General features: G+C 41.8%; 1 protein-coding gene across 1 annotated transcript; it reads left to right on the forward strand.

Annotated features, from left to right (window-relative positions):
• Positions 1-4843: 4843 nt before the first annotated feature.
• On the forward strand, positions 4844-9663 carry LOC115022480 (pancreatic alpha-amylase-like). The gene is given in 11 exon segments (XM_029453467.1): positions 4844-4973; positions 5161-5335; positions 6270-6416; positions 6834-7031; positions 7197-7268; positions 7270-7428; positions 8174-8307; positions 8463-8685; positions 8786-8907; positions 9027-9152; positions 9429-9663. Coding segments are annotated over 10 exon segments (1539 nt in total). The 5' UTR covers positions 4844-4973; positions 5161-5167; the 3' UTR covers positions 9619-9663.
• The last annotated feature ends 2704 nt before the right edge of the window (positions 9664-12367 follow it).

Genomic DNA, 12367 nt, shown 5'->3' on the forward strand with positions numbered 1-12367 from the left:
ATCATCACAGCGCAGGATACTGGGCTGAAACTTTCCTTTGGAAGAGCCTGTGGATTTCACTTTATAGGACTTCTTCTTCCCTGGTATGCCTGCTTTAGCTGATGAAACCTGAGAAGTTCCCAAAATGCGATTCATTTATTCAAATGTTTTAACATCGTAGAGGGAAAAGTGTGGCGACGCACGTTTCGTCAGAGCAAGAAGCACTTGTTAGTACACTTGATGGCATTGCTGGGATCATTAAAAAGACATTCACAGTTAGGGGCAGTAAACTTGTACTTGAGATCAGACTGTTACTGGACCATAAATGTGGTAAGCATTTTCATTTGACACCTCTTCATCCAATATAATGGTTTCCAAAACCAGTGAGGGATGCAGCTTGTGTGTTAAATCTAACCCTGGTTGCTTTGTGTCTGCAACATCACGTACACTTGCTGAGACTATTTTAACTTTGCACGCTGTCCTTGTTTTATCCGGCGCGCCGTATGCTGTCTGTTCACCAACAGCTTTTAAACTTGAGCTGTGTGTCTGAAAGAGCAACCGGAGGTGTAGGAAGACGAGTTACATACAGCTTCTTATCCTTCCCCCAACTCTCTTTTTTTTCCTTTTATGTTTTTAACTCCCCCTTCTCTTTTTCCACTCACTCCCTCTGTGTTTTTCTCCCTTTGCCCTGAAGTACAGCAGCACCCCCCCCCCCCCACCCTAACCATCTCATGCTCTCTCATCTCTTATTTTTCCTCGTTTGTCTTCAGCTAACACCCCACTCTCGCCTCTCGCTCTTTTTCTCTTTTCTTCCTTCTCTCTCTTAACCTGCTGACCCCCCATTCCTTCCCTTTTCTTTTCATCTCTCTCTCTTTCCTCCTCACTTTCTCTTCACCCTGTCTGCAGGCAACCCTCCGGCCTCCCCCACTTCGCTATGACTCTTCCACTTTCCCATGACAGAAGCAGGGGCGGGAATCAAATGACCGGCTTCTCTGCCTTCACCTGGTCTCAGAGCTCGAGCTGTGAAAGAAGGCTTTGTCCCCAAAACCCTTCATCGCCTCCGGAGGTATGTCCTGTGTTGTCCATACAGGAAAGGACTTTGGTCTGACTGGAATTTTTGGGGCCCATGGGAAAATGTGAGCGAATTTGGGCCTTAACTCTCTCTAACATCTCCTCCCACAGAGCACGATGCGTCATTAGGGTTAAAAACCTCATCCCAGGAATTCAAAAGAAACCTTGCGGCTATAATCGATATTTTATAATAACAATGTTTCAAATGACAAAGTGAACTGACGGGGTTGCTAGTGATGGATCTACAGAGAGTTATCACCTGATGCTGCAGCGCTCCTTTACGTCATAGAGTTTCAGTCTCTTTAAACGCCCCTCCTGAAAACAGCTCAGTCTTTTCTGATTGGCTTGTGAGAGAAATATGGCGCACCTTTGCAAAGGTAGTTGTCAAGGCGTGGGTGGAGATGCTCAGATATTGTAATGAGCCTGCATGTGGCATAGGAAGGAGAGCCAAATCTGAATGGCCTGTTGAGGCAGCCCACTGGGTTGTCTTATTTCAGTGTGTGGGTTGGTAAGCTCTCCAGTTACCCACGTTTATAAGCACAAGCACTGAATAAGTGAGTTTTTCAAAAAGTGATGACATGTCAGTGCAGTGTTTACAACTTGTTTCTGCTGCCCCCAAGTGGCCAACACAATCAGTTATTGTAGGTTAAAAAGAATTCCTATTCAAAAATGTAATATATATATATATATATATATATATATATATATATATATAAATACATTTGACTTGAGTTTGAATGGTGAATATTGCAAGAATAAACAATTAGAAATCTTGTTTTGACCAGAAATAGAACACAGCCTTACCTCACCACACACATCAGGTCATTTCTTATTTTGCGTTTACTGTTCGGTTAATTCACAAATATAAAATGTTTGTGTATTTGTCTGCTTTTGCACAAACACCGGAGACACGTGCTGCTACTGTGGATGAGGTAATGTAACTTGGAGCAAAACCTGCACTATAAAATGAGATCTTTATCCCTTTAGTCCTTATGTGTCACACAGTCTGCACCAAGAGGAGGCATTAGTAAGTGTTTCCACTACAAACATGTTGGGCCCCTTCATTTTTTACATGCCTGTGACCCACAGACTCACTGGGACGAGTGACCCGGAACGAATCCCAGTAAGGTAGGTCAGATATCCGTTTGACACACTCTCCGCAGGGGTGACGGGAGGGGCAGGAGCTGGGTCACATTAGTAAGCAGGTGGGATGAGGCATGATGAGGCACACCGGGCTTTATTTGCAAAAGCTTCAACACACACAAACCTACAGTCAGTGGCGATTACTGCCCTTTACTTATTCAATGCACCCGCATGCAGTGAAATGGGCACATGCATTTTTTTTGTGTTGTTAGTTTTGGGTGTTGAACCCTTTTAATGTTGCTTTGCTGCTGTAATATTGTCCTCATTCAGCGGAAATGCTGAATACAATACAATGCACTCAGTAGATATTCTTAACACAACTTGTAGTTTATGATGATTTCCTCCCATTTTTTTTATCAACAGCTAATTAATCAATTTAATATCGATATGAATCACTTCAGGGAAAGATGTTGTTACAGGACATGAGATTAACACAACATTATATACAGAATTAATGTATATAGTGTTTATTTAAATGAAGCAGTTTCTCTCAACAACCATTGGGGGAGCTGTTGTAATATGAAAGTACATTATAACATGCTGCCAGGGTTATCACTGACATCAGAATGGAAACCGTGCCAGGTGCAAGTATTACAGGACAGTTAATATGACATCGCATTTAAACATAATTATAATTTTTTTAGGTTTGCACATTTAATGAAGGTGACAAAAAATCAACAAATGACCATGAATCATTGGTATTAAAATAATAAAGAAAAGTGTTTTATGTTTTAGATATTATATATTGCAATATTATATATATATATTTGGACCATGCATGAACAAGTATAGATAAATGCAGTTCACACATGCAGTAACATCAGCCTACATACTATATGTTTTAGGTCAGTTAGACCTCTCAGAGTGTTCTTGAGCTGCTACTGAGGTCTTATGACTCCAAACAGAGAATTAGAGCTAATAAAAAATACATATAAACGTGTAAGTCGGGACATTATCTTACAAGGACGTGTAGACAATTACACTTTACAGTGAACACAAGAGTTGCACACAGAAGCATTCACAGAGAATAGATCTGTCTCCACATGTATAATTCAGCACTCGATACATACTGTATAAGCATTTGCACAGTGTGGTATGAATGTAGATGTCAGAAGGGTCAACGAGTATTCATCAGTGCATGCTACAGGGTATTGTGAGGAGCTGTAGTTACAGTAGAAAGGCAGTGATGGAAGGCGTACTGAGGTCTTCTACTCTACAAGTAAAAGTACAGTAGCAAGTAAAATGTACTTAAAGTATCAAACATACAATGATTATCTTCTGAAGTTGTTTGTCTTTATAGAAACAACTTACTTCAGGGGATTAAAGTCCTTTTGAGGACTAACCTGATGCAGTACCACAGGCCTACATTTCTCTCCTGGGCTGCATGACTCTTACCCACATACATAACTAAGCAGAGGGTCGCTTTGTAGCCCCTCATGGGAAAATGCTTGTTTAGTTAACTTGTCTTACAACACATTTGACCTCCTACCCTTCTGACCCGAGCGTAGCTTATCTGTGTTGGTTTTCCTCCGAGAAGAAAGTGGACAATAACACGGTGAAGTTACATAAGGACATGGCATGTTCTGTAACTGACGTAAGACATCATGGACACATCATGAAACCTCAATTTGTTACCAATCATCTTGGTTGTGAAATAAATACTGTATATCCCTCCCTCTCTTAATTATTATACAACATTTAGGGCTAGTTCATGTCAAGGACAGTCATTTCATTATATAAACACATGTTTGATAAGGTATAAAACAAATAGAAAGTGGAAAAGTAATTGTTGCTGACTTCATTTATTTTCCCAGACATACCTACTTCGCCCCCATAATCATAATCAGACAAGCAACAACATGTTTTAAAGAAACCTTTTGGGAATGTATCATGCCACAGCCTTTTATTTGCTTTGCCCAAAATAGATCTTGGTTCAAAATCCATATTATGTAACTCAGGGAAAGTTTCATCTGGTTATTGAACTGTGTGGAATAAAACCTGTCCTGTCTTGAGTGGTAAGAGCTTTAAAATGTGCTTCTTTTTTTAATGTCTTTATATTTTAATTAGTGCAAGATGAATCTCATAAATCACCTAAAATGATATTAAGATAATGTTTTAAGGTGAGCATGTTTCAGTTTGCTTTGGCCTGCAGAGAGGATAACATTCAGTGCAACAGATATCTCGCCTTCAGGGTGCGGTTAACGGGACGACCCAAACGCAGCACGCACAGGCAGATGGTGATAACAAAAAGCGAGCTTTAATTAACAAAAGCTGAAATATATTGAAAAAAAACAGATATTAAAGCAAAAACTGAGGGAGCATCCATCCATCCATCCATCCATCGTCTACCGCTTATCCGGGGTCGGGTCGCGGGGGCAGCAGCTCCAGTAAGGAACCCCAATCTTCCCTTCTCCGGGCCACATCCTCCAGCTCCGACTGGGGGATCCTGAGGCGTTCCCAGGACAGTGAGGAGATATAATCTCTCCACCGAGTCCTGGGTCTTCCCCGGGGGGGGGGGAGGCTAAGATAAAAAAAAAACACAGGGATAAAACACAGAAGGCCCGACCAGGAAACATAGACGGCGAGCTGACAAAGGAGAATGGGACACACAGGTGTATATACTCAGACAACTAATCACAAGAACAGGACGAGGCAAAGACACGAGGACATTAGCAGAGGAGGATCAATTTAAAAAAAGCGGTAAAACACAAAGACAGGAAATAAAACGTGACATGACACAAGAGGAGTGTACTTCACAAAGTAAAACAGGAAACAGAAAGGTAGGATCATGACAAAAGCCACAAAACTATTTACCATTCTGCTAGTTTTGAAACCGTGAGAAAGAAGCACCTGTGTAACCTCCTTGCTGATATTGGCCAGTCTCTTATTGGTCCAGGAGAGAGAGAAACTGAATATAAATACAAACAGTGAGGCAAGCAGGTCAATGTGGCTTTCTCGCTCATCAAGGGAAAGCATGAAGTTGTTGATTCTGGTGGCTTTGTTCGGGCTCAGCCTCGCCCAGCACAACCCCCACACCAAGCACGGCAGGACTGCCATCGTGCACCTGTTTGAGTGGCGCTGGGCGGATATCGCTGCAGAGTGTGAGCGCTTCTTGGCTCCGAACGGCTTTGGTGGAGTTCAGGTGTGTATGGCTGAACGCAGGAGAGAGATGGAGGAGAATCCCTTCTTCTTCCATTTTGAAATGAAGTGCTACTAAATTATATAAAATGGATCTAATAAGTATTATCAACAAGTAACAAGTGATTCCAGCTTAATTACATAGACAAGGTTAATGTTTACTGTTGAGTTTTTTTTTTTTCTGTGTATGGTTCATTAAAAAAAAAGAAGCTCATTAGGAAAAATAAGGATATCGACATTAGTGGGAAGATGATTTGCGTCAGGCTGATATAAAATACTAAATAAGAATACAAATCTTGCCTTTTGAAGGGGTCTCTCTTTATCCTCTATTCCCCTTCTTTTAAATTTAAAGAGGTACTCTAGTGCAGGGTTCTTTAATGTTTTTCAGGCCAATGACCCCCAAACTGGTGTAGAGTGGAGCAGGGACCCCCTACTGTATATATTGTATAGAAGAGGCTTGAGGAGGTCCGTGCGACGGGGGGGTGAGAGGCGCACATTTCCTTTTCCTCCTCTCTGTCTCTGACTGTAGGTGTGTGTCGCCGGCCTTCCCAAATCTTTTTAATTTAGCTTTTTCTACAAACAATTTTGCGACCCCCCTGCAGTACCCGTGGACGCCCTGTTGGAGACCTATGCTCTAGTGATTTAGTATTGCACTTCCATAAAGTTGAAGGACTCAAAAGAGACATATACACTACTTTTCCCATAATGCACCTCTATAGCATCTTTTATCAGCCCTCCCTGAAATAACCTTCACAGGCTGAGTATTACTCCTCACGATGATTAAACTGAAGTTCATGTGTACAACCGCTGCCCCTTTCACAACTGTATTCTACATAGTATAGTACATAGAACCCTATTTAACATCGATCTTCCATCTGGCGATAATTCCTGTGTTATAAGTAACAATTACTGGAGTGTGTTTCCTCTGTGTTCCTCAGATCTCCCCTCCAAATGAACACATTGTGCTGAACAATCCCTGGAGGCCCTGGTGGCAGAGATACCAACCAGTTGGCTACAACCTGTGCTCCAGATCTGGCAATGAGAACGAGCTGAGAGACATGATCACCAGATGCAACAACGTTGGGGTAAACCACAGTGATTTACTGAAAGGCATTAGGAACAATGTTCTTCTGCGTTTGACAGCTCCTCGTAAATCTACAGCCTTGTACAGCACAACAAATTCTTACCAGATACAGATGCTTTATGCATCATTATCAAACTGTTCTATAACAACGGGCACCAGGCATTTTAGAACAAAGAGCATCAATTTAATGAATCAATGCCTCTGTCTTGAGGAACTGTCTTTCACGCTTTAATTTGAAACATTTAGCCGCTTGTTTAGAGTTATACGCTTCAGTTTCTGGACCACCAACAACACAGTAAATCATTAGTGAGCAGCACAGCTTTGACAAAAGAGCGAATGAACTTAAAGTGAGGAGGAGATAGATGGAAGGTGTTGACTAGTTGTGTTGCACCTACAATTCTGTATCTATCCACCCCAGGTCAATATCTATGTGGACGCTGTCATCAACCACATGTGCGGTGCGAGCGGTGGTGAGGGAACCCACTCTTCATGTGGAGGCTGGTTCAGTGCCGACAAGAAGGACTTCCCCAGTATCCCCTTTACCCATTATGACTTCAATGACCACAAATGCAGGACTGGCAGTGGCAATATTGAGAACTATGGTGATGCCAATCAGGTAATGAACGTCTCTCAGAAAGTATGTACTGTACAAATGTAATTTACAGCTTATAACCATATTTTCATAGTGCGTATTAACCCCATTAAAAGATCCTCGGAGGAGTGTAAACAAGAATTAAAAAAACAATTCATTTGTGACGTAAATGCTTATTTGCTGCTCAAGGTGCGCGACTGTCGTCTGGTCAGTCTGTTGGACCTCGCCCTGGAGAAAGATTACGTCAGGGGCAAGGTGTCCTGACTTCATGAACAAGCTGATTGACATGGGTGTGGCTGGATTTAGAGTGGATGCCGTCAAGCACATGTGGCCAGGTGACCTGTCTGTTATCTACGGTCGTCTGAACAACCTCAACACCAAGTGGTTCTCTGGTGGCTCCAGACCCTTCATCTTCCAGGAGGTATGTATTTTAGAAGTTTACTTGATTTCTACAGCGGAATTGTAAAGAAAGACAGAAAAGATATCAACCAGCACACAACTGTTAACTTCCATTTTACTGTAGCGTTAGCAACATGTACTGTAGATGCATGATGAGTGGCTTCAACTCATCTCTGTATTGGACTGTTGTATGTTTTTACTGATTTATTTTACTGAACCAAAAGGCTGGATGAACTTATTTCAACTTGGAAAACATGGCACCAGCCAACACAAACGGCCACTAATGTAACTAATTTGCATTCAAGTTAACGATTGACAGCTGAAATATACATACTAGGATGTGATTGGATGAGTACTAACCGCCCACATGACTAATATTTATGACTGCAAAACAGCAGTCAACAGAGCCGTGGGAAAATAAGTGGGGAAAGCAAGATGACATACACATGCAGACTCAGAGCTGATTTTAATATCCAAGAACACGTTACTAGTTGACAAGCACCTGGTATAAATACAGGTAATATCTTGTATAAAATGACGATGCCAAAGGTGCTAAACAACATTAGCTGCAAAAACCGCCTGTGATCTCAAAAACAAATGTGCTCTGCCTTCACTAACAACATAAATGTTTAATAGCAGAAACATGGTTCTTGTTACTGCTGAGAAAATCTTACGTGTTAAATTCCTTTTCGTCAATCCACAAATCACTGATATGGTGATTCAAAACCACATCTACTTTGAATCATGATGTGTTGATTTCCTTGTAGGTTATTGATTTGGGAGGTGAGCCCATCACAACTGGAGAGTACTTCCATCTGGGGAGGGTGACTGAGTTCAAATACGGTGCCAAACTGGGAGGTGTGTTCAGAAAGTGGAACGGGGAGAAGCTGTCTTACACCAAGTATGTGTGTTTCTGATGGTGTGCCTAAATCACATATGAAATAGATGTATAAGAATATGTATTTAAATATGAGAGATGAAACTATAGTTTCTGAATTAAATACTTTGTTTTTAGAAGTGAACTCATTATTTGTAAAATGGTATTCTTGTGTGCAGGAACTGGGGAGAGGGATGGGGCTTCATGCCCAATGGCAATGCTTTCGTCTTCGTGGACAACCACGACAACCAGAGAGGCCATGGTGCTGGTGGTGCATCCATTGTTAGCTTCTGGGACTCCAGGCTCCACAAGATGGCTGTCTCCTACATGCTGGCCCATCCTTACGGAGTCACCAGGGTGATGTCTAGCTTCCGTTGGAACCGCCACATCGTCAATGGAAAGGTAGATTCTCTTTTAAGTAGGAATAATGATAAAATGAAATGTACAGTATAGTGTGTACTTGTGTGTGTGTAAACTCATTGATCAACAATTTATTTTGTAGGATCAGAATGACTGGATGGGCCCTCCCAGCAATGGTGATGGCTCCACCAAGTCTGTTCCCATCAACGCTGACCAGACTTGTGGAGACAGATGGGTGTGTGAGCACAGATGGCGTCAGATCAAGTCAGTCCTCAAAAAGCTAGAGACGGGGAACTGTTGACCTTATATATTGAGACAATAATAATAAGTTCTACTTGGTACATTATACGTTATGGTTGTATTTTGTCATATCGCCACTTTAGGAACATGGTTAATTTCCGCAACGTGGTCAACGGACAGCCTCACTCCAACTGGTGGGACAACCAGAGCAACCAGGTTGCCTTTGGACGTGGTAATCGTGGTTTCATCGTCTTCAACAATGATGACTGGTAAGGACTATTAGTATTCTAACTGGTACTGATAAAACACTAATTTCATCAACTTAAAGGGACAGTGTTTAGGATTTGGTGGCATCTGGCGTTGCGGTTGCAGATTACAATGCCTTTCTCTCCCTAATTGATATCCTTGGCTTACACGTCCTGTTTGCATTGTTTTAATAAGAATATACAGAAAAATAAAACTACGAGATCCTCTCAAAGAACACTTTCATTGTGACATTATGGTGGTTTAAAAAGTAAAAACATGTTCTTGTTCTTCACCTTCAGGAACCTGGATGTGGCCCTGAACACTGGCATGCCCAGTGGCACCTACTGTGATGTCATTTCTGGCCAGAAAGAAGGAAGCCGGTGCACTGGGAAGCAGATCCAAGTTGGCGGTGATGGCCGCGCCCACTTTAAGATCAGCAACAGAGATGAGGACCCCTACGTTGCTATACACGCTGACTCCAAGCTGTAAAAAAAAACACCCTGTACAACGTCAACTAAATCTTCACCAATTAACTTGATTTATACCAATACAATTTAATAATGTATATTCAAATAAAATTATATTAAATATTTTTTCAATTGATTTTTAGTGTACCTTCTGATGGATCGAAACAAAAGCCATTGATTCATTCATTCATAATCTTTGGCTGGATCGCAGCACAGCGGGGTCCTATAAACGCAACAGTCTGTCAGAGACTGAAATGGTCGAAGAAGGTGACAAAGTTACACCGTTGGTTGGTCCAGTTGGAGTTTCCCATTAACCGTTGCTCTTTCGAAAATAAATCTGATCAACTTCCTCTATACATATGCAGTATGCAAAATGTGTCCATATGTTAGTCAAATCTGTTCAGATCAGCATGGAGGACTATACTGTGATGTATATATTATATTTAATGTGTCCCTGCAAATTTAATGTAGTTTGTACTTACCTTTGCCAATAATCCTGCTATACATTGTAAGCTAGTAAGGTTTGCAGATAACACTAGAGCAGATCCACACTGATTTACCTATTCCTTACACTTTTGCTTGTTTTTGGTTTTGTAAAAGCCAAACTCCTTAGCCTATACTTAATTGAGTTTTTATTTTTAATTAAAGACACATGTACGCTGTTACACCTTATGATTGCACAACACCTGCTCAGGGAGTCGTATACCGAACAGTCAAGTGATGTATGAATGACAGAAATGATTGAATCATGAGTTGAGTTCTTTTCAAAAGTTGTTTGATCAGACAGTTACACGCTCAGTGACCTGTGATGCCTGCGAATTACCTTCCCTCGTTGTGTAAGCTTTTCCTCCGCTGGGACGACTCCATGCCATCACACTGCAGCCACTTCAGTTTCACCTGAGTGCAACGCTGGCATCCAGCATTAGGGCAGCGTTGGGGCCCTGAGGGGCAATCGAGCCAGCTTCCCATCCTTACCTCCTTCCTCTGCCTGTCTTTCTGCCCCCTTCGCCCTCGCTCGCACCACCTTCCCAGATCACCTACTGACTCCCCGCCGGCAGCAGCTCTGGACCTGTGACACTGGAGTGCCAGCCACCACAGGTGAGACAGCAAAGGTGATGCCTGCCAGAACATTCAGTTCATCTCTGTTGTCATGGCAACGTGACCCACGAGCAGAGAAAACCTGGGAAACTCTGTAATGCCTTATAGACAGAAAAAGACACTGATATATGACTGAAAGAGAGTCTCACGCACAGGTCATGCGGTTTGTAATGTGGCCACAAATAGACTGCGTTAAACCAACTAAAATGATAATAGAAAGCAATAGTAACATATTGGTTATTCTGCAGCTACTGCATTCTCTTCACTCCTGGAAGTATCTGAAGCTTCGCAGTCCTCTGAAGTTGTGAATTGTTGTTTAATTTACAGCACTGCACGGCAGGTGATGAATCTTTGTTCACAAAATGTGCGAAGCGAGGAAGTCAACGTGACAGAGAGTGCAGGAGAAGGATGGAAGGAGACCTTAACGTTGGACTAGACTCAACATATTGCAACTGTTAAATTATTGACCTTCTCTCCATCTTTTGGTCCGGCAGCTGTGAGGGCCTGTACCTTCCGATTAGCTGCAGAGATGTCAGTGTAGTAGACCGGGGTCTTTGGTCCTGTCATCCTCACTGATGCTTTGTGACATGGCTGTCAACGGTGTCCCCATACTGTTTCATATTTCATATGATGCACCAGACCTGCCTGCCACATCACCCAAGGAGAAAGACAGTCATCAACTCAAAGATGAAGCAACTGAGTTTTTTGGATATTCAGCTGTCTCTCACCATGTGGCGAGAAAATAAAATAAAAGACGTAGGTGAGGTTCATGGAGTGCTCTGATAAAGACAAGAAGCAGGGGCTTTTCCACATGGTTAAATATAACTAATTACAGAATGGAAAATTCATTATTAATCCTGAATAGTTACCTTGCTGCTTGAACATAGTTTGAACAAGTTGCCTTCAGATGGCGTTGTTCCGCTATAATAATGCGTTTTTGTTGATGGCTTTTACAGTAATCATGAACACAACGTATCATGGTTCCATTGAACAATGTAGTGCCCGGGTATCATTCAGCTTCATGTCACATGGGGGCAGTATTGAAGCAAGAACTATGAAACAGAAGCTTTTCCAAAAGAGCATTAAAAAAGGTCCATGAGACATTTTGTTCATATTTATTTCCTGACTGCTTGAAATTCAACACAGAATTATTCAAGATGCGAAAAGAATACATGAATGATGTTTAATTCTACGAATTGGGCATGAATTATATATATTGTCAATGACAGTATAAAAGAGGTGAATGATGTATGACCGTATTGCTCGTACCAACTTGATACATGCAAAACTGCATAATGTCGGTGTTTGCTCCCAGCTGATCCAGACCCTGCCTTCATTGTCCATTACTGTAATGTGAGCAGTCTGTTGTTTATTTGTACGATATTAACATCACCTTTTTTTAAACAAATCATTCTGACAACATGCACAGAGGTATTGATTCCACGCTCTCGACAGAAGTCTTCATCAATTTTCTGGTCACCGCCCTGTAGAGCTTCCCGCCTCCTCACCCTATAGCTGTCACTCCACATCTCTGTGCAGTGGCCCCTTTCTAAAGGGCAACATGCCAGCATGTATATTTACGAGTAGGCCTGCACATACCTGTGTTTGCATGAATGAATGAATGAGAATGTAATCACTAGTCTGGATATGAAGTCTCAAATTGCTTAATAATC

This window comes from Cottoperca gobio, chromosome 17 (genome assembly GCF_900634415.1).
Source record: "Cottoperca gobio chromosome 17, fCotGob3.1, whole genome shotgun sequence".
Lineage (NCBI taxonomy): Eukaryota > Metazoa > Chordata > Actinopteri > Perciformes > Bovichtidae > Cottoperca > Cottoperca gobio.